At 41.8% G+C, this 26906-nt stretch overlaps 2 protein-coding genes across 2 annotated transcripts in view; one reads left to right on the top strand and one right to left on the bottom strand.

The window, feature by feature from the left end:
- The window catches only part of si:ch211-30b16.2 (glycoprotein endo-alpha-1,2-mannosidase-like protein), a 14559-nt gene extending 3787 nt beyond the window's left edge, over positions 1-10772 (top strand). The window contains exons 3-4 of the mRNA XM_034891905.1: positions 8116-8192; positions 9228-10772. Of these exons, the coding sequence (XP_034747796.1) occupies positions 8116-8192; positions 9228-9864 (714 nt within the window). The 3' untranslated portion in view covers positions 9865-10772. The remainder of the gene's footprint in view (positions 1-8115; positions 8193-9227) is intronic.
- A 6980-nt stretch (positions 10773-17752) lies between these two features.
- Positions 17753-26906, bottom strand: part of sf3a3 (splicing factor 3a, subunit 3) — an 11846-nt gene continuing 2692 nt past the window's right edge. The window contains exons 6-17 of the mRNA XM_034891904.1: positions 26393-26484; positions 25921-26003; positions 25366-25504; positions 25206-25274; positions 23455-23522; positions 22086-22193; positions 21916-21985; positions 19684-19848; positions 18796-18906; positions 18562-18652; positions 18408-18463; positions 17753-18034 (exon numbers count right to left, since the gene is read on the bottom strand). Of these exons, the coding sequence (XP_034747795.1) occupies positions 17957-18034; positions 18408-18463; positions 18562-18652; positions 18796-18906; positions 19684-19848; positions 21916-21985; positions 22086-22193; positions 23455-23522; positions 25206-25274; positions 25366-25504; positions 25921-26003; positions 26393-26484 (1130 nt within the window). The 3' untranslated portion in view covers positions 17753-17956. The remainder of the gene's footprint in view (positions 18035-18407; positions 18464-18561; positions 18653-18795; positions 18907-19683; positions 19849-21915; positions 21986-22085; positions 22194-23454; positions 23523-25205; positions 25275-25365; positions 25505-25920; positions 26004-26392; positions 26485-26906) is intronic.

The raw sequence follows: 26906 nt of genomic DNA, 5'->3' as shown, positions 1-26906 counted from the left end.
CACTGCGTGTCTCCGTCCCACTTACACAACACCGTGTGTCTCCGTCCCACTTACACAAATCCGTGTGTCTCTGTCCCAGCTGACCCAAGGGCTGAAGCTCCATTGAAATAATACAGACTGAAGTCTGTGTTTGTGAGCAGTCGTGTGTGTGTGTGTGTGTGTGTGTGTGTGTGTGTGTGTGTGTGTGTGTGTGTATGGAGTATGTAAATGTACTTAGAGGATTAAAGGTAAAAGGTTAAAGGATCCAACCAGCTGTGTGTTTCTGGTCTCATCAGCTCAGCTCGACTTTTATATTGTTGCTAGGTTACTTTATAATAAACATCATATTTATAATCTACATGTGGTCTGTGTGCAGAAATCTTCATGTGAAAAGTTACTAGTAACTAAAGTAACTAGTAACTAAAGCTGTCGGATGAATATAGTGGAGTAACTATGTAACTAGTAACTAATGTAACTAGTAACTAAAGCTGTCAGATGAATGTAGTGGAATAACTAATGTAACTAGTAACTAAAGTAACTAGTAACTAAAGCTGTCAGATGAATGTAGTGGAGTAACTAATGTAACTGGTAACTAAAGTAACTAGTATCTAAAGCTGTCGGATGAATATAGTGGAGTAACTATGTAACTAGTAACTAAAGTAACTAGTAACTAAAGTAACTAGTAACTAAAGCTGTCAGATGAATATAGTGGAGTAACTATGTAACTAGTAACTAAAGTAACTAGTAACTAAAGCTGTCAGATGAATGTAGTGGAGTAACTAAAGTAACTGGTAACTAAAGTAACTAGTAACTAAAGCTGTCGGATGAATATAGTGGAGTAACTATGTAACTAGTAACTAAAGTAACTAGTAACTAAAGTAACTAGTAACTAAAGCTGTCAGATGAATGTAGTGGAGTAACTAATGTAACTAGTAATTAAAGCTGTCAGATGAATGTAGTGGAGTAACTATGTAACTAGTAACTAAAGTAACTAGTAACTAAAGCTGTCGGATGAATATAGTGGAGTAACTATGTAACTAGTAACTAAAGTAACTAGTAACTAAAGTAACTAGTAACTAAAGCTGTCAGATGAATGTAGTGGAGTAACTAATGTAACTAGTAACTAAAGCTGTCGGATGAATGTTGTGGAGTAACTAATGTAACTAGTAACTAAAGTAACCAGTAACTAAAGTAACTAGTAACTAAAGCTGTCCGATGAATATAGTGGCGTAACTATGTAACTAGTAACTTAAGTAACTAGTAACTAAAGTAACTAGTAACTAAAGCTGTCAGATGAATATAGTGGAGTAACTATGTAACTAGTAACTAAACTAACTAGTAACTAAAGCTGTCAGATGAATGTAGTGGAGTAACTAATGTAACTAGTAACTAAAGTACTAGTAACTAAAGCTGTCAGATGAATGTAGTGGAGTAACTAATGTAACTAGTAACTAAAGTAACTAGTAACTAAAGCTGTCGGATGAATATAGTGGAGTAACTATGTAACTAGTAACTTAAGTAACTAGTAACTAAAGTAACTAGTAACTAAAGCTGTCAGATGAATGTAAAGGATTAAAAAGTAGAATATTTCTCTCTGAAAGGTAGCGCAGTAGAAGTAGAAAGTGTTTTGGATAGTAAAGTACAAGTACCTCCACATTTGTACGAAAGTACAGTACTTAAGTAAATGTACTTAGTTACATTACACCACTGGGATGTGTTTGTGTGTTTGTGTGTATGTGTGTGTGTTTGTGTTTGTGTGTGTTTGTGTGTGTGTTTGTGTGTGAAAGAAAAAAAGATCAGTAAAAAACTGCACTTAAAATGTAAAAAAGATATAACTGTCACTGTTTTTCCTCAGTGCCTTTTATATTCAATTACACCTTCACAGAGTTCCTTTTATTTGATTATTTGTAAAATCAACTAGCATTTTTTTTGTATTTTAGCAGAATACTGAAAATGGCTGAAATGCAGTATACTTTAGTGTCTGTTTTCTTTTATCCCATATCCAACAAGGTTATTACATACTATGTTCCTCACACAGTACAGATCTAACCCATCCCAGATTTCAGTTGAGAGCAACACATATCAGGGACCGGAGGACACAGGCTGATCTAAAATCCCCTGTAGCGCTCCATCTCCAGCTCGCTAAGCAAGCACGGATCGACCCTGTTCATCCGGGGAAGGAACGCTAGCAGCAACTAGAAGAGAGAAAGGAAAAGTGCTCCAGAGCACAAACGTAGTAGGTTTCAATCAGAGATGGCAAAAGTACTCACTTCCCGTACTCAAGTAGAAGTACAGATACTTGTGTTAAAAAATACTCTGGTGAAAGAAGAAGTACTAATTTAACTTATTTACTGAAGTAGAAGTAACAAAGTTCAGGCTTGGAAATGTACTTAAAGTATAAAAGTAAAAGTAGCCTTGTGAATGAAAACCATTCTTTAGAGATCGAGCTGAGAATCTTCAGTGGACATGGAGAAAAGGCTCTTTATATGCCATTGACTACATTTGAAATGGTTGTCTGCCAATAGGCCTAAAACATCCCATATATGATTATTGGGACAGAGACTGGGACTTCAGGTTATTAGGATTCTGACTGAGCTGCAAGATATATGAATATGATATGAGTTCAATTGTGATTCTGAGAGAAATCATACATCCAGTTTCACTTTTTTGATCTTCCCTTTCACATTTGAAGGAATCTACGTGTATGTGTGTGTGTTCAATGTACAGGCCTTAGTCTACCACTACGCTCCATAACCCTACCAGTCAGATTACCACAGGAGGTCTCAGTCTACCACTACGCTTTATACCCTACTAGTCAGATTACCAGAGGAGACCTTAGTCTACCACTACGCTCCAAAACCCTGTCAGTCAGATTACCGTGAAGAGGGTGACCCGGCTCACTTGTTATTTTCTGTGTCATTTTTACAAGATGATCATCATATACTTGATCCACTATATTTAACTCTCCCACCATTTCCCCACCCCTTTTAGTCCCTATATCAGTCCTGGCCTTCGCAGTTACCCCAGCATTCCCAAGCTAGCTGGCACTGTTTGTTAGAAACGTTTGCAAAAAGAACGTCATGGAGTGACCACGGCTCTGTCATCGCACTCTCTAAGGTATGCCAGCAAAGAGACATATCTGGGTTAAACCAGGTGAGGAGGGGTCTTAGGACAAAGGACCAGAAATAGTGTTTAAAGTTGGGAACTGAGAGGCCACCATCCTCTCTCCTCCTCTGTAGAGTAGACATCTTGGAGTATGGCCATTTGCCTTTGCAGATAAATTTAGATACCGCTGATTGTAATTTATGCCAATAGCCAGCAGGGGGGAGAGAGGTAGCATGGAGCTTTGAAATAGAAGCTGTAACGATAAAATCAGAGCAGACGTTGCTGGTTGAATTTATCCGCTACATAGTCCTGATACCGGATGGGGATATAGACTAGCTACTACAGAGCTTTTGTTTTCCGCCGTTTAGTTTAAACCATCAAATCATAACAAAAGTTATCTTGAGACACTTTACAGATAGAGCAGGTCTAGACCACTCTATAATTTAAAGATAGAGCAGGTCTAGACCGCTCTATAATTTAGAGATAGAGTAGGTCTAGACCACTCTATAATTTACTAAGATCCACCAATTCCAGTGAAGCATTTAGTGTGACAGTGGTGAGGAAAAACCTGGGACAGACCCAGGATCTTGGTGGGCGGGCGTCTACCACAGCCCGTTGGGAAACAGAGACAGACAGATATATAGATATAAAGAAATACAATTCGTAATAATTACAGCAATTATAGCATGAACAGTGGTAAATACTTTGTAATGATGGTATTGTATGGAAATGTATGCATTCATCCTCTGTTGTATGGAAATGGAAATCTAAAATGTATAACTAATTCTGTACGGACAAATTATAGTCGCTTTTGCATTTTATGGTTGATAAAGAGCATTGAAAGCAACAGCTGATGAAGCATAAAACTGATGGAGCAAGATGTGAAAGGTGGGGCTTGCTCCTTTTTGTTTTTGATGTATTCTGTTAATAGAACTGCGTCAGTCCTAGTATCCTGGTTTACGCTGATACTTCGATGTGTTCTGGCACCCAGCAGAGGTGCACTACTGTGCACAGTGGGTCTGCAGTTTTTTTGGTAAATATGGATGAGTTATGTGCACACACATGCAGATTATTTCAGTTTATTCTGGTTACACTTTGCAGACCTCAAGAAGCCAAGTTGCAGTGCACAGACTTGTTTTTGGCTTTTGTAAGATATTTTCCATCTGCACTTTTGAATTTATCATCTCAGTTTGCATAAGTAGCTGATGCAATATAGCACATGCCAACATGATGATAAATCAGCGCTGCAGGTCGGGGTTTATCATCTGAAGAGAAGCTAATCGTTGGTGAAATCTTCAGCAGGCCTGTCAGTTGAAGGCGTCCGTACACCACAGGCTGAGAATGGAAATATCAGACTTTTAGTTTCAGTTTAGTTTATTATCTTATAATAATCAGTGGTGGAGGAATAATTCACATCCTTTAAAAGTATAGACCACACTGTAAAACATACAAGTAAAAGTCTTGCATTAAATGTGCAATGTTACTAAAGTAAAAGTATAAAAGTATCAAGTAGCATCATAAAGCTGAAGACATTTTTTACCAAGTTGTTTGACAAAACACCTTATAATAGATATTGGACAATAATAATTTCAAATAGTTTCAGCATCATGGAGGGGGGCAAACAGGAACTGATTGAGCAGCCGCGTCGTACCTCGCTGGCCTTTCATGATTTACCAACTAGTCGAGCCCGTGCTCCAAACACCGCCGTGTTACCATGGAAACTGTTTAGGAAGACCTTGCTGCCTCTGTTGAAAGATGGTGTGGGCGTGGGGGCACTCAGTGTTTGGCGCGGCGCTGCAGCAGACCTCTCATATGTACCATAGTTACAATCACTCTCAGCTGCTGCCAATACAACACAACGCCGCTTTTTTCTCATACCTCCAGTTTTAGTGAGTCAGTTTTTTTAGTTCTTATCAAAACAAATCTCTGCTGCATATGAACTAAAAGTCCTGTTGGATATACACATCTAACAGTACTCTTTGGAATATGAATTATTTCTTTAGTTTGAAAGATCTTCTGTTTCCATGTGTTAGTGAGGGCTGGAATAGGATTGTATTTCATCTTGTTCCGGTTTTCAACTTTACCCTAGGTGTGTCTTTTAAAAGGACAGAGACAACCTCTCTCTTTTGATGCTTTGATGACAATAAGCAACAGAGCAAATATGGGCAAATAACATCGTAAAAGCCATCATGCATGATAGACGGTCTTTTGCACAACGCAGCACTAGTATTACCTGGGGACCTATAGGAATTCGTAATAATTGCGGATGTGGTACAGTATGTGACTTTTATCCCGTGTAGTCTACATCCTTATCGTTCTACTTCCAGGATTTCTCCGGAAATTCTGCAGAGGTTTCTCTCATTTTGTCCGGGTGTCCGTCCCAGTCCTCTGTCTCTGTGTTGGCGCTCTAATCTGCAGCTGATTTCTGAGGACTATGGTTACCTGGTCCTCAGATCTCTGCAGGGTAAATCCAGACAGCTAGCTAGACTATCTGTCCAATCTGAGGACTATGGTTACCTGGTCCTCAGATCTCTGCAGGGTAAACCCAGACAGCTAGCTAGACTATCTGTCCAATCTGAGGACTATGGTTACCTGGTCCTCAGATCTCTGCAGGGTAAACCCAGACAGCTAGTTAGACTATCTGTCCAATCTGAGGACTATGGTTACCTGGTCCTCAGATCTCTGCAGGGTAAATCCAGACAGCTAGCTAGACTATCTGTCCAATCAGTTTTCTGTAGACAACTAAAACTACCTCTGAATGTAGACATGTTCCACACATTCTACACATATTCCTCTAAAGAAGCAATGGTTAGACAGATAAATAGAAAAGAAGTCACATGAGTCAGTCCTGCAATCTTCACACACTGCTGAGCAGCAGGAAACATACGGTTCACAAAAGCACAGAAGGGTGTGTTTTCGTTTTACTGCCGATGCACGCACACACCTACGCACGCACACACACTTCTTTGTAGGTTTCTTGGCAACAACAGCACAAAAGAAAAGAAAAGCATCTCTCTCGTCCCCATTTCTTCATTTATTTCACATATACTCATCCGCCCATTTTCCATGTCCCCTTAACCGGCGTGTGTGTGTGTGTGTGGGGGGGGGGGGGTCTACTACTGCAGTCTACTATGGTGCAATACAATAATTGATATGCTGGTTCAAAATATCAATTTTTAATGAGTAAATGAAGGTATTCTAAATAGATTCCCCTGATCTCAGTGTCGCTACTTGTCTCCTGGCCACTTTAACTTGGACATGTCTCAGTCTTAGGACACCATCTTGCACCCAGCGTAGCACAACGGCCAACGCAAGTGTCCATGATGATTAAAGGTTGACGCGGTAGTCAGTTTCCCGTCCAGCGCCCACGTTGTTTAAATAGCAAATGCACCTGAGCCCATCTGTTGTTGCTATTCAACAGGAAGTGATCGCGCCATTGACCAACAAAAACTAATGTCAATAACGCAGCACTTCATTGTTATTTTAACAGCGCATTAGGAAAATGCGCCTAGGCTCGTGCACAGCACGTGCACACTACGCTTGTTACACACACAGGGACTCGCAGCAGCACACACACATGGAGAAGTTTAAAACCAAAAATCTGATGACTTTCTTCTCCTGAACATCTCTCCTTCCTGCTCAGGAAATCCTCCATTGTTAGAGTTATGCTCCGAGGTCCAATCGTGCATGGCTGTTAAAGGGAATAGGAGAGGACCTCTGATTGGTTAATGGCATGTTACGCCCAGAACACACCTCTGATTAATGAAGACACTAAGGACAACCCGTAAGAGGATTTGGACACGCCCTAAACACACCTGGGCCAGACGCTTCACGCCGTGTGATTAGATCGTTAAAATAGGACCATAAATCTTCATTAAGACGTGTGTTGATGGGGACATGTCGGGGACATGTCCATTACTTTGGCATGCAATAGATTGTGGGGTGGGGGTGTAAACAAGGTGATTATTTAAAAACTAGAAGGAAAATAGGAAACTGTAGAAAGACTACGGTTAGAAATGAAACTGGGTGAATTATTCTGGTTTTAACCCTTGTGTTGTTTCTTTGAACCGAAATGCCCAACATTAACATGGATGTACGTTTTATGGAACTCATAAAATATTCTTTGCAGGTAAAACCAATGATTACTTTTTTATTGAATTTTGGGTGTTTTATACAATGGGATAGCATTTAAAAAATAAGTGTTTAAATGGTTTCATCTCAAAAGATGTAACTACACATCACAACTACGCAGACCACAACAACTTTGATTGGTCCGTTGGGCCGTGGCTTGGTAGCGTTGCATACACCCCCCCCCCCCCCCCCCCCCCCCCCCCCCCCCCCCAACTCATTTCCTGGTTCTCCTTCTTCATGAAATCAAGGAGAGGGTCAACTTCTCCTGCTGCAGATGCCCCACCGTGGTCAGAAAGAACAGGGGAGACACTTTGTTTCTCTCCCTGTGATCCAGAGTCACTACTCACTCTGAAGATAATCACTGTCGCTCTAACACTCGCTCTACCACACACATACAAATGCTGGCCCTGCTGTTCTCTTAAAGAGATCGACACACACACCAACGTACGAGTAAAACATCCGGCCACTTCCGTAGGCCATGGTGAAAGCTCTGCGTGGAGCCTCTGCAGAAGCATAAATTAGTGTAACAAGAGCAGTAGCTACATATAAAACCCTGCAGAGACAGCTCCTTATTACAACCTTAGGATTTACTTTGTTCCTCCAGCTGTCCCTAGACTTGCTTGGATTGGTCATTAGAAACATGCAATCACTGTCTTCCAAGCACCTCCAGAGTAGACACAAAATGACACTTCAATCAACACTGTGACTCACAGGCAGCGCGGCCAAACAACTAGCGAGGTGCAGACTAATTCAGTGTCCATTAACACAAATAATACACTGGAATTATGAACAACTGAGTGCGCAGTTTAAAATTCACTGCATAACCCCTTATTTTTTCAGGTTGTTGTGTTAAATGACCTTTTGATTAATATGGGTGTTGAAATAAATGCTTGTGCACAGGTGGCGTTTCACATACAGCCATACAAAGGACGGACGGACCAGAGCGTGCACGACAACATCAGACACATTATTGACAAGTAAGTATATTTAGGGTGTAATATATGTTATAACCTTAAGAGAGCAACACGGCTGTGAGGCTAATCAGATCTAAGAGGATATTCAGTAGTTGTCTGACAAAAGAAAGAAGCCCATGATCTCACACTGTGACTAGGAACAAGAATAAAGACATGCCATACAGGACTGGAGTCATATCAAAGCTTTTGCTGCCAATGTTTTCAGAAACCCAGTGTGCTGACCATCTGCACAACATGAAACAAAAACTGGAGGGACAGGAAAAGAGATGATGGTTTATGTTCAGCATAAGTAGCTTTGAATGGCCGACCCAAACGGTGAAACTTTAGTTGTGTTAAATGTGCTACATGTGGCACTTTTGCATCATTAAGTTCAAGTCAAGGCAATTTTAATTTAAATTTCTGCAATACGTGCCAGACAGAGGCTACTGTACAGAGGACTCAAAGAGAAGTTTCTCTGCAACCCCCGGTGTACTATATGTGTGAAAAGATTTCATAACGTAGCTTGCTAGTTTGGAGGTACAGGTTGTTACAACGCCGACACAACAAAAGAGGAAGACGAGGGACACCCAGCGGCGACTGATCTATCCGGTAAATGAACAGTCAGCGATCCAGACTAACCTTAGCTCTGCGAAGCTAGTAAGCATCTTTAGGCTAATTGAGGTCTTTTCAATCTCTTTTCCCGTTTTTAGAAAACAAACTCTGTTAAACCCCCTGTACATCATCTACATAGCTCTAAACAGTAGTCAGTTAGCTGGAACAGGTATTTTTATTTCAGACGTTGGTGGAGACCAAAACAGTGCTAGAAAGACTACCAAAGACACAACCTCAAACCTGAATGTCTATAAATTCAAATATTCATGTCGCCTGACTACCAAGTTATTTTCAGATCCCTCCCCTAATGGTTAAAGCCCTGTGTGTAGGATTTAGACATTCCTAACTTTCTGACTTTGGTGAAAAACAACAAGGCCACTGATGATACTCTTACTAATCCATGTCTATTGTAACAGCTTCAAATTCTCCCAATTTAATTTTTCTTAGGTATGGAAAGCATGGCGCCTTCTACAGATTCCGATCCAGCACAGGGCGAGTCCTGCCTCTCTTTTATGTCTACGACTCCTACCTGACACCGCCGGAGTCCTGGGCAGAGCTTCTGAAGACTAAAGGCTCCCACAGCATCAGAGGCACGCCTTACGACGGCGTTTTCGTTGCCCTCCTTGTGGAAGAGCGCAACAAACATGACATCCTAGCTAGTGGCTTTGATGGCATGTACACCTACTTTGCCTCCAACGGCTTCTCCTTTGGCTCATCCCACCAGAACTGGAAAGCCATCAAGGCCTTCTGTGATGCAAACAATCTCCTATTTATTCCCAGTGTCGGTCCAGGGTACGTGGACACAGCTGTCCGGCCATGGAACAACCATAATACCAGGAACCGGGTGAACGGACGTTACTACGACACATCCTTGCAGGCAGCATTGTCCATCAGACCAGAAATCGTCACCATTACTTCCTTTAACCAATGGCACGAAGGCACGCAGATAGAGAAGGCTGTACCCAAGAAAACAGTGGCCCGTTTGTACCTCGACTACCAACCCAACCAGCCAGACCACTACTTAGAGCTTACGCGCCAGTGGGCCGAGAACTTCAACAAGGAGAAGGACAAATGGCTAATGTGAACATGGCCTGGTTTCCCTGGTAAATGCCCTGAGCATGCCCAGCAACTAAATGATGCCCCTTAATGTTCCACAGCCTACCAGTGGTTCCCAGACTCTCAGTACTTAATGTTAACTCTACCCTAACAGCTTTTAATCACTTGCATTTTTTGTACAGGTTAATAATGTCACTAATATGTCACAATGACGGACAGATAATCATCGTTACACGATTACAACTCTGTTTGTATCTGTTTATGGAATCCAGAAATTGCGTCCATGTACAGTAACTCTGCTCCGTAGGGGCTTTTTTTCTTATTTTCCTATAATTAAATACTTTTTTCCTTAGTTTTTAAAGACTAGTTAAAACATGTGTTTGATTCCTGTAGTAACAGTGGCTTCACTGCCCAAGAAAACTACCAAGAAAAGTTTGAGATGATCAAAGAGCCCTAGGTTGCAGGAACATGATATTCCAGTCAATCACTTCAGACAGAGTCCAGCATATGAATTGAATTTGTTCGGAGTTGATGAAATAAACAGTGTGTGTGCTAAATAGAAAAGATACGGCAGAAGGAGAAGTTAATGAAATGTGCTCGGTGGTTAGGGTCCTTTGTAACATTGTTGTAATTGGTTTATTTTAGTCTTCACTGTTCTTGTCTATCAGGGTTCAAAAACAGAAGACACTCAAGTACTTGATTGAACAACTGATTGAGTTTTTTAGTTGGATTTTAAAGGATTCAGAAGCAGAGGAAATCCGTACAAACCCTTAAGCTTAAAGGATAATTCGGGTTAATTACAACTTTGGTCTTCTTTTCCCAGTTTTGGCCATCACTGTTAGTGAGAATCAAGGGTGGGAAAAATAAATGATTCTTAGATGAATTTCTGTTCTCTCTTGATTCGATTCTGATAAGTTGATAATCAGTTATTAAAGAAATGGCATGTACAAATCAGAAAACAGTGTGACTGAAATACATATTGTATTAAATATAACCGTGAAATATATCATTGTACACATGATCTACTAAGACATACATAAAATCATTAGGTAAAACCCATTTAAGGCCCTATTTTAATGATCTCAGTGCACGGAGCAGGTTTGTTTAGTAGCGTGTCCGAAAAGTCCGTGCAGGGTCCGGGCTCCTAAAGGGTTGTACTTAGTGTCTTCATTAGTCCTAGGTGTGTTCTGGGTGCTACTACAATCAACCAATCAGAGGTCCTCTTCCATTCTTTTTAACAGCCAGGTGCATTTGGACTCTTATGATGGAGGTTTGGCCCCGCAATAATAATATATATATTTTTTTTATTTGCACCTGAACACACCTCCCTTTAAGACAAGCACACCCAGAATGCACCTGAACATACCTCACTGTAAGACCAGCACGTCCAGAATGCATCTGAACACACCTCCCTGTAAGACCAGCACGCCCAGAATGCACCTAAACACACCTCCTTGTAAGACCAGCACGCCCAGAAAGACCAGCACGCCCAGAATGCACCTGGACACACCTCCCTGTAAGACCAGCACGCCCAGAATGCACCTGAACACACCTCCCTGTAAGACCAGCACGACCAGAATGCACCTGAACACACCTCCCTGTAAGACCAGCACGTCCAGAATGCATCTGAACACACCTCCCTGTAGGACCAGCACGTCCAGAATGCATCTGAACACACCTCCCTGTAGGACCAGCACGCCGAGAATGCACCTGAACACACCTCCCTGTAAGAGCAGCACACCCAGAATGCACCTGAACACACCTCCCTGCAAGACCAGCATGCCCAGAATGCACCTGAACACACCTCCCTGTAAAACCAGCACGCCCAGTAAGACACTTGTGTCAGGACTTTGGCTGTGCCGGGTGCAGGCTATAGGCCAGGGGTCATCAACTATATTTTTCAGAGGGCCAGAATTTTACCAGACAGTCTCCTTGGGGGCCGGACCCTTAAATAAAAATTAAATAAAAAATCTAATTTTGGTATAACATTATGATTGATGTTTATTGTTAATACTTTTTCCATTTCATTACAAAACTGAAGGCCTTTATGACTCAGGTTCCTATCACCTATACCCCAGACAACCACCAGGGGTGATAGATATTTTGCCTCAACCAAATTAAGTCAATTTTACTTATAGAGCACTTGAAAAACAAACACCAAGGAAGTGACAGGAAAGGGTCTCTTAACAGAGGTAAAATGGCACTCTCAAAGGCTATGAAAGGCAAAGTTGATATTGAAAACAGGTCCTTCAATGATGACTGGACTGAAACGTACGCATTTATCATGCCAATCTTCCGGAATGCCTCACCTGTATGCCTAATTTGCAACGAAACTGTTGCTGTTGCAAAAGAATACAATCTGCGCCGTCAACACCACACTAAACATTCAAATTTTAAGATTTCCTATCCTGAGCAGTCAGAGAAAAATCTGCCTACTCCCACGCAAGTGGCATTATCACTTGAACTTTAACTGATCAAGAGAGAGTAACGTGTGCATCCCTGCAGGCTGCTTGGGTGCTTTGCAGACATAACCGGCCTTTCACTGAAAGTGAGGTTTTAAAGGAGTGCATGATCACCATTCTGGAGGAACTTGCCCCCGACAAATCAATGGATAGAGTTATTGCATCTGTCAAACAAGTACCTCTATCTGCCTCAACTAACGCACGTCGTGTACACGTTTTGGCGAAGCAAGTTCAGCGAGCTGTCATTGACGGGGTCAAGGAAGCCAAATATATTTCGCTGGCTATTGATGAGTCCACTGACAACACGGATATCTCACAGTTGTGCGTTTGTGTCAGATACTATGATGGCAAAGATTTCCGAGAAGAGCTGCTGGCATTGCTTCCACTCGAGGACAACACCACTGCTGACATCATCTTTGGAAAACTGGAGGATTTTTTTAAAAGCCATGGATTGTCCCTGGATAAAATCAACCTGACAGTGACAGATGGTGCACCTGCCATGATTGGAAAAAATAAGGGTCTGGTGAGCAGAATAAAGACTGTCGCTCCTAAAACTAACGTACTCCATTGTATCATCCATCAAAGTGTGCTGTGCGCAAAGCTAAGTGGGGAGCTCAAAGAGGTGATGGAAAAAACAATGAAAACTATTAACCACATCAGAGGAACTTCAAGCACGCAGCACCGCCAGTTCCGCAAATTCGTGCTGGAATCCCAGGCTTCTCATGATGACCTGTTACTCCACGATGACGTACGCTGGCTGAGTAAGGGCAAAGCACTGGAGCGCTGCGTTCAACTCCGTGCACAAGTAGTGGATTCTTTAAAACAAAGTAAGTCCAAAACGGCAGCTGACCATCTCTGCATCTTGTAAGACATGGGATACATGTGCAACGTTGCACTTTTGACAAAAACTTTCTCCCATTTAAATACACTTAATCTACAGCTGCAAGGAAAAGAAAAATCTGTGGTGGATTTGGTGGAAAAACTTGAAGCCTTTGGGAAGAAACTTGATCTGTTCCACGCAGATTTGTTGTCAGGGAGGCTGCTGCACTTCAACACACTGAAGACGCTGGGAGAAGGCAACGTCACAGACAAGATGAAGATATTTATCACACAATTAAAAGACAACTTCTCTGCTAGATTTGATGACTTTTTTATTTCCAGGGATGTCATTGGATTTGTGCGTGACCCATTCACCATCACCCCAAGCGGAGAATTCTCCACAAACGCGGTGAAAATGCTGCAGTTGGACGAGGCAGCCATTCAGAGCGAGCTGGCTGAAATTCAGGCCGCAGGCGACATGACGGCTGCTCTCAGTGGTGCCGGAAGCCTGAGCGCGTTTTGGATATCTTGTCCCGAGGTCTATGGCACATTGAAGATCCTGGCTATGTATGTGCTCACCATGTTCGGTTCAACCTACACCTGTGAGGCTGCGTTCTCCAAGATGAACTCGATTAAAACGCACGAGAGGAACCGTCTGTCAACCCGGTCTTTGGAGGACTGTTTGCGCATAAGTCTGACAGCGGCCAAGCCTGATGTGAAAAAGTTAGTGTCAGAGGGGAAACGTAACTTCAGCCATTGATTAATTAGTGTTATAGTAGTCCATTTCAGCCTTGTGATTTGATTTCGCTCTAGGGCATGAGGAAAAGTTATGTTCTAAAAAAAACTGTGTGAAACAATAAATACAAAACTGTGTAACGAGTCTTTCCTCATTTTGGGGTGTGGCCTAAATAGAGTCATAAATGGTGGTGATTACTGAGAAGAGACTCAGTTGTTGCTGCTTTAAATTGCTTTAATAGTGTAGAATAGGCCTACATATTTTCTCTTTGATCCTCACAATTTTGGAATCCAGTCGTGGGCCGGATTGAACGGCTTGGAGGGCCGCATTCGGCCCCGGGGCCGCCAGTTGATGATCACTGCTATAGGCTGTTAATCTACTTTATCACATTACATGTGACCAGCTCACCTAGTACATAAAACATTTTATTAAAACTTGTGTTGAAGTGTATATGTCAAAATATAACAAACTCAGATTTATATATATATTTTTTTTAATCACACATGGAAATGTAGATCAAAAAAACATTGTTGTATTGAGATGCATCGATAATTGGTTTAATTCAATTAAATTTTAAATTAAAATTTATTTATTGTTATGATTTATCAAAACATAAGAGTTATCTCAGGACACTTTACAGAGAGTCTAGACCACAATCTATAATTGACATAGACCCAACAAGAATCCAATGGAACGGTGAGGTGCCACACCCTCGTTATAACATTGTACTAACTAAAGCCGAGGTCGGGGAACGCTGTGACATTGCAACAACAAATCGTTTTCCCCATCTGACTACTTTTTATCAATTATGGCAAAAATCCCAAGTTGTAATAAACGGGAATCGTTAACTTATTCTCTGACAAAGACCAAGCCAAAAAGCTAAAAGTTAAATCTTCATAGATAATGTTCCCAAATATTTCTGGTAACTTTTCTGGTAATTAAACACAACAGGTGCGTCGAAAGACATTATTATCGAGTAATAACGTCGACGTGCTCCTGTGTAATGTACCAGTGAAGCTTGAGTAAGTGCCTCTGTGCCAGGCAGTTGGAAGATGAACGCACTAGGCGTGCTGAACCACCCAGTGTCCCTTTAGCCTGCTTCAGCCCTAATGTGATGAGGAATCACTGGCGCAACGCTGATCCCTCAGGACACTCTAATGCCACGCTTTAATGCTTCTGCCCACATAAAGCCTTTGCCCATGAAAATGACATGTTAGTAGCAGGCTGCTGGCAGCCCCCTTACAAACGTCAGGCCCTCGCAGCAGCTAATCATTGCTAATCTACAGTTTGGAATTTGAAACTGCAAGTACAAAGTGTTTCTTCCAGCAGTTTCCCTTTGAAAAGCCTTATAACAGGATTTAAGTCCCTGTGAGAGACTTGCGTAAATGCCTCTGAGACCCAAGATACTAAAATATTACAACCACTACTACAAGCAGGCTGTACTCATGAACCATTCGTTAAACGCTACGTAATGTAATGCACTGTAATATGTACGTATTGATCTATTACTGTATGCAGCACAATGACTGCTGCTGTATAAGACCGCCACGATCTGGCTAGGGAGGACGTCGGGTTAGATGACCGGGTCATAAAACACAGGGCTTTTAAGCAGGGAAGCGGCGTTTGTGAGCCTGAATAAGTCAAGGGGAACCCAAACCAGAATGTTTTTTCTAATCTTATCGAATCATTTTGGCCGATGCTGCATGACGCTCACCTTTTGTCAGCTAAACTTGTCTGAAACAACCATGCCCTCGCGGTGCTCAGTACCCGGCTCACAGCCACCTTTTCACACAACAACAGGTACATAACAGCATAGAAAATATAAACGCTTTCCTATAAAATAAAGCTTAAAATAGGGATTTAAAAGATGCTAATGATGTTGCGTGTCTGAAGAATTAACCAGCGGTTGACAGCTATGTCTCCAGCAGCAGTGCAGTTGGATAATGAGAAGAATCTGAGGAACAGCAGCACGGTTACATGAGACGGAATCCAGCAGCAGGCAGGCGATATCGAGTCCTCATCTCTGTCCTTTCCCTCTCGCTTCTTTTTTTCCCCCTTTCTCACAGTACATGGCAGTCTGAAGTGCTAAGTAAGTACATCCTGTGTTTCTACTAGAAAATCACAGTAAAGCAGCACCATCTGCAGGCTTAGAGGAGATGGAAACCAGGGAGAATTGAATTTAATGTGTTAAAAGAGATTTAAACAATGACTGAAGGGTTTGTGAACAATAACCACAGACTAAAATATTAACATACAAGATTGCAAAATGCACCTCTGGTGTTGTACTGCCATGACATGTGAGCCACAATAAAACACAACAATTCCTTATAATAAATTCAAAATCTTTCCGCACATTTCATGTAACATTACATTAAATTACAATATGCGACGACTTTCCATCTAGTTTTTAATATTCCTTATAACTATTTTCCAAGTAATTCAGTGCATGTATCATCATCTCATTTACATAACAGGCCCAAACTGTTTTTATTTGTTCCATAGCAGCATGGAAAGCCCCTGATGCATCATGTTGTTACATTACTGTCATACATCGTTATATGAAGACAAAATATGCATAACTTAGAACATACACTACGTTATGAATGTAAAGCTAAAGGGATACATGAACTGTTGCTGAAGAACTTGGTTGTAAACTAATAAAAGATGGAACATTGTTATACAGCATAGACAACTGTTAAACTAATACCTTGTCTCGTCACCAGACCTTTGATACCTGTGACAAAGTTCCCTGCAGGAACAATACATATTTGATCTTATGTGAATGAATTATTCAGCACCATCCCATCCTACCATAAACAATATGAGGTATTAAACTCTCTGTATGCAGGCAAAGGAATAGTTTCCTGCAGAATGAAAGTATTGTGACTTTTAGTTTCAGGTTCTGTCAAATCCTTCAAATCCAGAAAACCTTTAAAATGTACTTTATATAGTCATAATGTGGCAAACAGAAAATACTACTATCAATGTCTTAATTTATTACTCAAGTATTTAACACCACCATAAAAATCCGATACTAGCCTACATCAAGAGGAATAACATACGCTTACCGGTCAATTGACACAATAAATCAAAGCGCAGACGTCTCTCTGCACTCACGCTTCGTAGTTTCAACCTTGAAGGCTTCTTAGCCTTTTACAGACCAAGGACCACTGACTGCCAAAATATTCCCCAAAACAAACACAACACACAACTCAGGGGTGCCTGGGTAGCTCACCTGGTTCAGCGTGGGCCCCATGTACATAGGCACAGTCCTTGACACAGTGGCCACAGGTTTGATTCCAACCTGCAGCCATTTGCTGCCTGTAATCCCCCCTTTCCGGACTTAAGCTAACCTATCAACTAAAGGCTTAAATAAATACCAAAAAAGAATCTTGACAATAAAAAAGGCCTCCTACTAACAGAATTTCCCAAACGTCTGAGCGAAATAAAAAGGCCAGTTTTGTACTAATAGCTTACGGTCTGAATGAGGGAGGACGGTGCTGCTTATGCTGAGACATCAGGGAAGCCATTGGTCCATCTTGTTGACAGTAACCGGAAACTACCTCTGTATTTCCTTCAAATATCACGCAAATCATTAGTCACATGAATTTGAGGCAGCGTTGCAAAATGGTTGACTTCATTGCTGAAGTCTGACAAAACGGAAAAACAGTAAAAATTGAAATAAGGTTTGAATTCGCATTAGTTTACGTAATATTGACTATACAAACACCATTTCTCCGTACGGTTTGTTGCTGGCAGACAGTATGAGAAATGATTTCAGTATGACATTTTTTAAATTAAAAAACAAGATACAGTATATTACTCAAGGAGCCCCAGGACAAGGCGGTCCACAGACCACTCTGAGAAATCCTGTTCTAGAGGCTCGGGAGATTCAGACAAACAGCACGGTGACAAAAAGTTTATTAGAAGGATCAATGGTTGCCACATTACAAAGTTATTAAATGGAGGGACGAGGGTGGGAGGCAGTCTATAAAACATTACTAATTACACATAAAAAGAAACACGGGTGATAAAAATATAGCAACTCTTAAAGGATGCTCCTTAGACGTTACATTTTAGTGGCTTGTCATATTCTCCTCAATCTACAGCAAGCCTTGTCTCTTCAGATCCTCGTAGGTCTTCTTGTTGACCACATTGCCACTCGAGTCCTCGTACTCTTCCTGAAAAACAAGTCATAGAATGAGCTTTATATTAGAACCAGGGGTGGGACAATCTGTCCATACACCAATACATCGTTGTGCTTTTGTTGCGTGAAACGAGAATCTATGGATATCAATATCTCAATAAAATAAGGTGCTCTAAATAGAGTTCCCTGCTCCCAGTGTAGCCATTTCATGGCACCCCGGGGTAATGCTCAACACATGAATGAAGGAAGAAGTTTACTGCTCTGGTGTTTCCCCCTGAGATATGAGGTTTGGGGATGTTAGTTTAAACAGAGATTAAATAAATACCTGCGGAGAGTGCACAGAGATCGCTTTAATAACCAAAAGATGTAAATGTAGGCGAGGACGCATTCCATCCGTGTGGACTCACCTCTGTGTCTGGCTGCCACCGCTCTAATGCCTTCTGGGACTTCAGCTTGGCCCACACTGGAGTAACAAAACCAAACACAAAAGGGTCATTGAATGCAACTTCCAAAAACTCTTCCAAATACATACATTGATAACGAGCTAAGATTAAGACTTACAAGAGACGGCGTCCTCAATCTGTGTGACGTTGGCAAAGTGAGCCGTGTTGGGGATCCCCAGACAGCGCATGCCGTGAGCATGCCTCCACTCCTACAACAACACAAACACACAACACACACTTCTTTGGTTCTATAAACTTGACAGAGAAACTTCTGTTTAAAGACATGCAGATTTCACTGAATTTTGTACAACTCTCTCTGTCACAGTGAATCCATGACAGAACATCAACTTACAGCAAAGTGCCTCTGGAAGGCTTTGGGTCCCCTGTAAGTGTAGTTCCCACAGATCTCACAGTTGTAGTTGATGTTCAACCCGTGCAGTTTATAGAGCCAGTATGGAATTGGCTAGAGGGAAGAAAACAGCGGTCAGAAACCTGGAGACCCAGTGATACATGTAGGTAAAAACCAGATGCAGTGGCCAGGTTGGTCAGTGGTGGAGCAGGGGCACGCATACTCAGAGGTTAATGTCTCGATGCAGAGGTTCTGGGTTCAAATCCAACCTGTGACGGTCTCCTGTTTGTCCCCCCCGCCCCCTTTCTTACCTAACTGTCCTGTAAAACGTTAAAGGCATAAAAGCCCCCAAAATATTCTTAAAACAATTAAAACCATATGCAGCACGCAGGGCTCTGCAGTGCGACAGTTTACCTCGCCAGTTTCTCTGTGCTCTGCGCCCTACCTCGCCTTTTACCTCTGATCATGTGTGGACGGTTTGACAGCGACAGTCACACTGGATTTACATTACATCACATTTAGCTGACGCTTTTATCCAAAGCAAATTCCAATTGCTGTATATGTCAGAGGTTGCACACCTCTGGAACAACTAAGGGTAAGTGCCTTGCTCAGACACACATTGGTTGATATATGGCAGTAGGAACTGAACCCAGATCTCCCATACCAAAGATAGAACAAGTGAGATGTCTCACTCTGTAGCTAAAAGCATATTTCCAGCGGCACAGGAGCGATCCTGGAAGTGGAACATCGTTGACATAGACTAGCTTTGTATTACCTCATATGGCGATGGCTTGAATGGAACGGACGTTTATTAATATAAAACAGCCGCACACTATAGCTCTAGAAGTCATTTTGCGTGTTGTGTTGTTTGGTCCGGGGGTGTGGCCTCACCTTGCCATCCCAGCCCAACGGCAGGTTCTTGGGGTTGTAAATGATCTCGTTGTCGTCATCTTCGCTCTCACTCTCACTGAGCTGCTCCTCGTCCTCTTCCTCGCGCTCCTCCCCGGTCCGGGCCTGTTTCCTCTGGACGTTCTCGTGGGTCAGCTGCCTCTGCTCCTGCAACCACCGAGCACAACCAAAACCGTCACATTTGGGCCTGTTACAAGAAGGGCTGGGTACCGAATTCACTACTTTTTAGGTGCCGTTAGCCAATCGCCTCCTTAGTATCAAACTGTCCTTGTTATTCAAAGGCAAATTTCAACAAATCTCACTGCAGTCATTGAGCCAATAAGCACGCATTGACTGTCTAATGTTAGAAAAAACAAAAAGATTTGTGCTGTAATGTAATAAATATTTGTTCAATATTTTCTTTTTGCGGCAGACCTGGCAGCAGCATTGACGTCAATGCTTTGATATGATTGGATGAGCTACTTGGTGGGATCAAGCCTTTCCTTCACCGTAGAAGAAGTCATCTTAACCCAGGAAGTTTACCAGAGAGACTTGTATTCACTCAGAGTCCTGGCATTCGGTTACCTAGGAGCTCGTTCAGGATGCATCAACTGTTTAACGGCCATTACTCTTACAGTCCCTGACAAAAGTCTTGTTGCTTATCTATTTTGTAGAAACACCTGCTTTTAACCTGACTTTTAATTAATCAATTGGTGTAAGAAATAGCTCATACAAAAAGCTAAAACCCTCCCAAATGATGTCCAATGCACTGAAATAAATTAGTTTCACTGAAAAAAGATTTATCATTTGAACAAGAAAGAAAGGTCAAATTTTGGCAAGACAAAAGTTTTGTTGCCTATACAGAAATGTAACAAATTTACAGCAAATACTACAATACGTCAGCAAATTAAATAGTGGTGCTGTGAGATCCAAATTTAATATCTTTTATGACTTCCATGAGCTTGAATGACGGTTCATGCGGTTTGGCAGAGATTCATACAACGTATTGATGAAGTCATCAAGAATAGCTAGGAAAGCAGTCCTGCTGCCGCCCAGAGTTCATCACTATTCTTTGGTTTCGTCATCCATGCTTCCTCTTTCATCCTACCCCACATATGCACCATGATGTTCATGTCAGGTGACAGGGCTGGCCAATCCTGGAGCATCTTGATCTTCTTCGCCTTGAGGAACTTTGAAGTGCACATGGAAGTATGCGATGGAGCACCATCCTGCTGCAGAATTTGGCCTCTTTTATGGTTGAGAATAGAAGAGGTAGCTAAGATGTCTTGGTATTTGAGACTATTGATGTTGCCTTCCACCTTGCAAATCTCTCGCACCTGTGTGTTTTCTGGGTGAATCTTGGATTCATGCGGGCTCCAGTAAGTCTCCTGCAATATTTGCGGCGAGTGTGGTGTAATTCAACAGAAGTTTCATCTGAAAAATCCACTTTCTTCCACTTTTCCAGCGTCCATCCTGTAAGCCGGCTGTGGGCCTTGGCAAATGCCACACGGTTTTTCAATTACCTTTTGTTTAGTGCTGGCTCCTGGGACTGAGTTGACCATGGAGGCCATTTCGGGACAGATTCCGACAAATTGTTTTGGTTGACACAGGGACTTCAGGGGACCAGGTCTCGTGGAGCTCTGCTGGGCCGGCCTTGGATTTTCGAGCCAACAAACGGTCCTCTCGAGCAGTTGTCTTGCGGGGTCTGCCTGACCTGGTCTTGTCAAAAACGTCTCCAGTGTCTTCAAATGTTTTACTTTTGTCCTCTGTACTTGACCGTGAGACACATTGAAGGGGTCTGCCACATCAGCAGGGGATCTGGTCTTCAGCCTCTTGATAATCAAAACTTTAGTCTCATGGTGAATCTTAGGAATGTTTGCAGAGGTCTAGTTGCAGTAGATGTGAAGGTCTAGTGTACTGGGGTGGTTTTTATACACACCTGAGACCTATTTGATCCATTATTAGTCACAGGTGAAGCTCATATGACAAGGCGACAACATTTATGTCTTTGCAAACATTGACTTAATGGGCTTTACCAAGCTGTGAATATTAGAATACGTTTTGACAGTTTTGTTTTGCACTGAAACATTATCACAAAAGCTGTTGGGATTAAAATGAGCCAATTCTTGTAAATAAATCTTGATTGGAAATATATTTCAGCGGCACTTCAGGTCAATTTGTACACAAGCGTCAAGACTTTTGTCAGGAACTGTATATTCAGATGTATTCACTCACCCCGAGGATCTCCACATATTCATAGACTTGAGCTTCCAGGAAGCCAATTTCCTTGTTCCGCTCTGTGTCTCTGCAGGAGTGATGGATGGAAATGGTTATGGATTATATAAAGAACACTATCATCAGACAGTAGATTAGCATTAGATTGATTCCTTTCTATACCCACTTACTTTTTAGGGCCTTTGGCTTTGGGGTTCTTGGCAAACAGAGACGGGTCCAGTGATTCCAGAGACTTGCCTTTTGTGCTGAAGAGCCTCTGAGCTCTCTCCTCCAAAGTCCTGACACACACACAGTCACACACAGTCACACACAGTCAGTTGTCCTAATTCTGCAAAGTATATCTTTTTTTTATCAACGGGCGCGATAAACGTCACGTAAGGCTGCCACACATCGCAAAAATTGTGTTAGTTGGAAAAAAATAACAGAAAACTGTCCTTTAAAAAGTAACTCACTTGTTTTTATAATGCAATGCCACGTTCAATAAAAAAATCTTGGAGAAGATTTCCTTTCATATGTTTTCAATTCAACAAGCATTTTTGTGTTTTAGCAGAATACTGAAACAGCAGAAAAGCAGAACTGAGTCCACTTTAATATGTTTATTTATCACAAGTAATATAGTTGTGACGATATTCAACGTTATCGCAGATCTTGTTCATATAACGCAGCCTACCTAACGGCATCACATGCGCTCCACTGGGTCACAGAGCAGAATGTGCCCTAATAGCTATTCATTAATAAATAATACTAATATGCATTCAGTCTGAATCAATGTGTACATATACTGCAGTGGTGACATCCAAGGACACGGCAAGGGTGCAACAAGATTTTTCCTTATTATCTTTTTTTAAACTGTTCATTTTTAATAAAAAATTTAAGAAAAAGGATGTGACATTTACATGACTAAATTCTTGTATTGTTTTTTTTTTAACATTTAAATATTATAAATGCTATTTAATGTGCCAATGACAGCTACAGTACTGGTTGTCATAGTACCTTTATGTGTTTATTATGTATTCCAGGTGCACAGCAGTCAGAAATATTAAATGTCAGACTAGGTGAAGTAACTAAGAAATGCTCCTCTATGTGCATAGTCTCCGTTAAACAAACTGGGCAGTTCCAAGCTTCTGGAAGGCTGAGGACCAATCAGAAGCCCTCTTTGGAAAGGCCCATATGGTAACGTTCATGCTAAACAATCAGAACAACACTAGCTTGAAGTGATGCCGAGCTATCAAACATTAAAACAAATGCTGGATTTAAAAGCTTCTGGAAGGCCTACGATGCCACCCAAGACCTCGCTGAAACGGCTGCTAAACAAAAAGGAAGTCTCTACACCACATTAATCTGGAGATATTGAATATGACATTAAACGCGTAGTTTGCTGGTGCATAAGACATCATCTAGCCCAGAGGGGTGAAATAGCCCTTTCCCACTTCTCATAATCAGAATTTTTAAGGACTTGTGAGAGTTTGGTTCTAGGTTCTTCAGACGTTTGGGATATAATATGTCCTTAATTTTTCAGCATGCGAGTGACATTCTCACCCTCCACATTTCAGTCCCAACGCCATGAGGGCAGACTTCAATCTGTCCAGACCCAAGGAAGCCAACTCCTGTGGGAAGGAACAAGAAAATCACATCAGCAGCAGTATGAATAAGCACTCCGCCGTGGTAGAGATTATTAACATTCACGCATTAAATTCGCTGCTTTCCGACCTGAGGGATTTTTGCGACCTAGTCAGGCACCGCAGCGCGCCATCTTTAAAAGCCATGCCGTCTGTGGTAGCAAAACATCCTTGAATTACTTGACTGTGTGAATTACTACAAGAATGGACTGATGCGAAGGTGCAGGCGCTGCTGACCATGTACGCCACCGAAGAGGTGCAGAGGGAACTGGAAGGATCCACGACATTCAAATCTTTGAGGAAATCTCCAGTGAGCTAGTTCAAATGGGGGTTTGCATGTGGTGCTAAGGTCAAGTGGCAACGCTAAGAAGACGGTTGCCGTGCATGCGTCACTCCCTTACCCCTCCTACCAGTTCCTGTGGCCACTTGGCCCGTGAGAATGCAAATGACAAAACCAGTTTTGGAGGAGATAAGTTAGTAGAACTGTTTAGAAGTGGATTGTATCTATAACTATACTAAATAAAAATTATAAACGCAACACTTTTGTTTTGACACACCTTTCTCGTCCGGGAGGGATCTAACCAGTCAGTATCTGGTGTTAGGGTTCGGGTTCCTCCGTAAAGAGAACACTTCTCCTAAGTGCCGGGCGCCATCGAATGTGAGCATTTGCCCACTCAAACCGGTTAAGAAGACGAACTGCAGTCAGGTCGAGACTCGAGAGAGAGTGAAAGACATGGTCGGATCCCTCCCGGACCTCGCCAATACAGTAAAACTGCACTTTTCAGAGTGGCCAGCCTAAGATACACCTGCAATAATCATGCTGTCTAATCTGCATCTTGGTACACCTCACCTGTGAGGTGGATGGTTTATCTCGGCAAAGGAGAAGTGCTCACTTACACCGATTTGGACAGATTTGTGAACAATATTTGAGAGAAATAAGCCTTTTGTGTACAAAGAAAAAGTGTTAGATCTTGGAAGTCAGCTCATGAAAAACAGAAGCAAAAGACCAAAGTGTTTTGTTTATAATTTTGTTCAGTGTACGTTCCTTTAACTACATGGTCGGAAAGACTAATTATCTAAAATTAGTAAGATTAATTAGAAAAAGTAGCACCTAACCCACTCAGTGTTTTATTGTTTATTTATGGTGTCTCAACCTCACGTTAGCTATCCTCTACAATAGACATTCTAGCCTTTAGCACTCTTTTAGCAAGAGCACTACTTTTACCAAGCTGGAAATCACCCTCTACTCCCTCCTTCTTTCACTGGTTAGAGATGTTGTCCATATCCTAAAACTGGGAAGACAAAATCAGGTTCTCATTGCATGGTTCCTCCAACTAATTCTGCAGGAACATGGGGGCTATTGCTATTGTCTGGTCGAGAGACTACGTCTCTGTTATTCCAGACTGACCTCTACCTCTTGTTCACCTAAGGGCTTTGTTCCAGGTGTTATGTTTGACAAATTGACAAGTAGCAGCGGGTGGTGGCACTCTTTTTTTCCTTCTACTCACCAATTTCTTTTTTGTACTATAGCGCCTATCGTTACCCTTTTTGATAAATATTTCATCATTGACACTTCCTAATTACCAGCTTTCAGTTAGTAACTATATGCAGGGTTTTATGTTTAATTAAAAAAAAGATACATTTTTAAGATATGAACACTTGAAGTTTTACCTCCCAGGAAGAAAAAGCAGAGAGGTCCAGATGAGCACCAGCGTGTGTCAGAGCACTACTCGTCTCTTTCTACAAATATAAACCAAAGGTAGAGACAGAGGTCAGAGGAGATGTACAAGCAGAACTGGAACCATCATTGCATATGAAGAGGAGAACGTACAGGCCAGCCTGGAAAGGTCCCGTTCTCCCATTTCTTTTCAAAGTCTGACAGCACTTTGCCGTAGAGCTCGTTCTGGTCCAGCAGCGGTTTGACCCGGTCCGTGTAGTCCTGCAGATACTCCAGCAGCATCTCCAGATACCTGCACAGACAGGCACCACACGGCGTTAGTCTAAAAGCACAGTGCACGCACACATGACCCAAATCCACACGTTGTTTACGATGTACTCAAGAGGTCCAATTCATGCAATTCATTGTCCCACAGGTAACTGCGATTAACAATATATGGGTGCCTGGATAGCTCATTTGGAAGAGCGTGCGTCCATACATAGAGGTGAACTCCTCCGGCCTTCAGACCTTTGCTGCATTTGTGTGTCTTTGTGCGTATGTAATGATGTGATGTAATTTTGATGCCTTTCTTGGCCAGGTCTCCCTTGCAAAAGAGATTTTTAATCTCAAAGGGTATTACCTGGTTAAATAAAGAATTTAAAAAAAAAAAAAAGAAAAAAAAAAAAAAAAGTCACCCTCCTGACGGCACGACATGCATGATGGACCTACTTTTTGTATTCAGCATTCTTCCTGTCCTTGGGGATGTCAAAAAGCTGGTCAAATGAAGACAGGTACGAGATATACTCGAGTTTCTGCAGGGAAAGAGTACAGACCGCGGTTAAAAAACAACACTACATCAGTTTAGAGGTACAGGATGAATTCTGAAGACTGAGGGATCATAACCTCATTTTAGGGCTGCTTGATTATGGAACAAAATAAGATTATTGAAATCAGAAGTATTATACATGATTACCCATTGACTTTTGAAAAGACATTGCATTAATTGAAGTGAACAAACAGTGAAAACACCACGAACTGCGCAATTTCCTTTTAATACTTTCTAATGTAACTTTTTTATTTCATTTCATTTCATTCACAATACAAGACAAGAGCCGTCTTTCTTGATTACTCTGTTTTTGTGATCGTAAGGAGCCAAAATCGTAATCGCAAATTAAAATGTCGATAAAGTGCACAACCCTACCTCGGCTCCCTTCAGGTTGATGAACTTAAGGTAGCAGTCGTGGAGGTCAAGGTAGCGGCCGTATCCTTCCTCATCGGAGAACTCCACCAGGTCTGGGGAAGACAAAGCAGAGCAGTGTGTCAGCTAGTGATGTTAGGTTCTGTGCCGAGGCTTCGAAGTACGTGACAAGAAACCCCGGAGTTTTCCATGAAGCACATGTCGAGAGTTGGGTCTTTCAAGACAAATGCCGCCATTGGCGACATGTGAAGCCTAGCTGCCCGTATGTATCATGTGACTGGTTTAGGAAGTAGTTCAGATCTACTTTATTATTACACAATAATGATCTACACAAGCACATTCTCCGCCTTTTGCAGAGTTAAACCACTGCCACTTTCCAGTAATAGGACACTAATATTGCCTCTCCTACTATTATATTATGACCAAAATTAGGTCAAAATTAAAGGTCCCATGACATGGTGCTCTTTGGATGCTTTTATATAGACCTTAGTGGTCCCTAATACTGTATCTGAAGTCT

The sequence above is a fragment of the Etheostoma cragini genome, chromosome 14 (genome assembly GCF_013103735.1).
Source record: "Etheostoma cragini isolate CJK2018 chromosome 14, CSU_Ecrag_1.0, whole genome shotgun sequence".
NCBI classification, from domain to species: domain Eukaryota; kingdom Metazoa; phylum Chordata; class Actinopteri; order Perciformes; family Percidae; genus Etheostoma; species Etheostoma cragini.
This window is presented reverse-complemented; position numbering and strand designations above follow the sequence as displayed.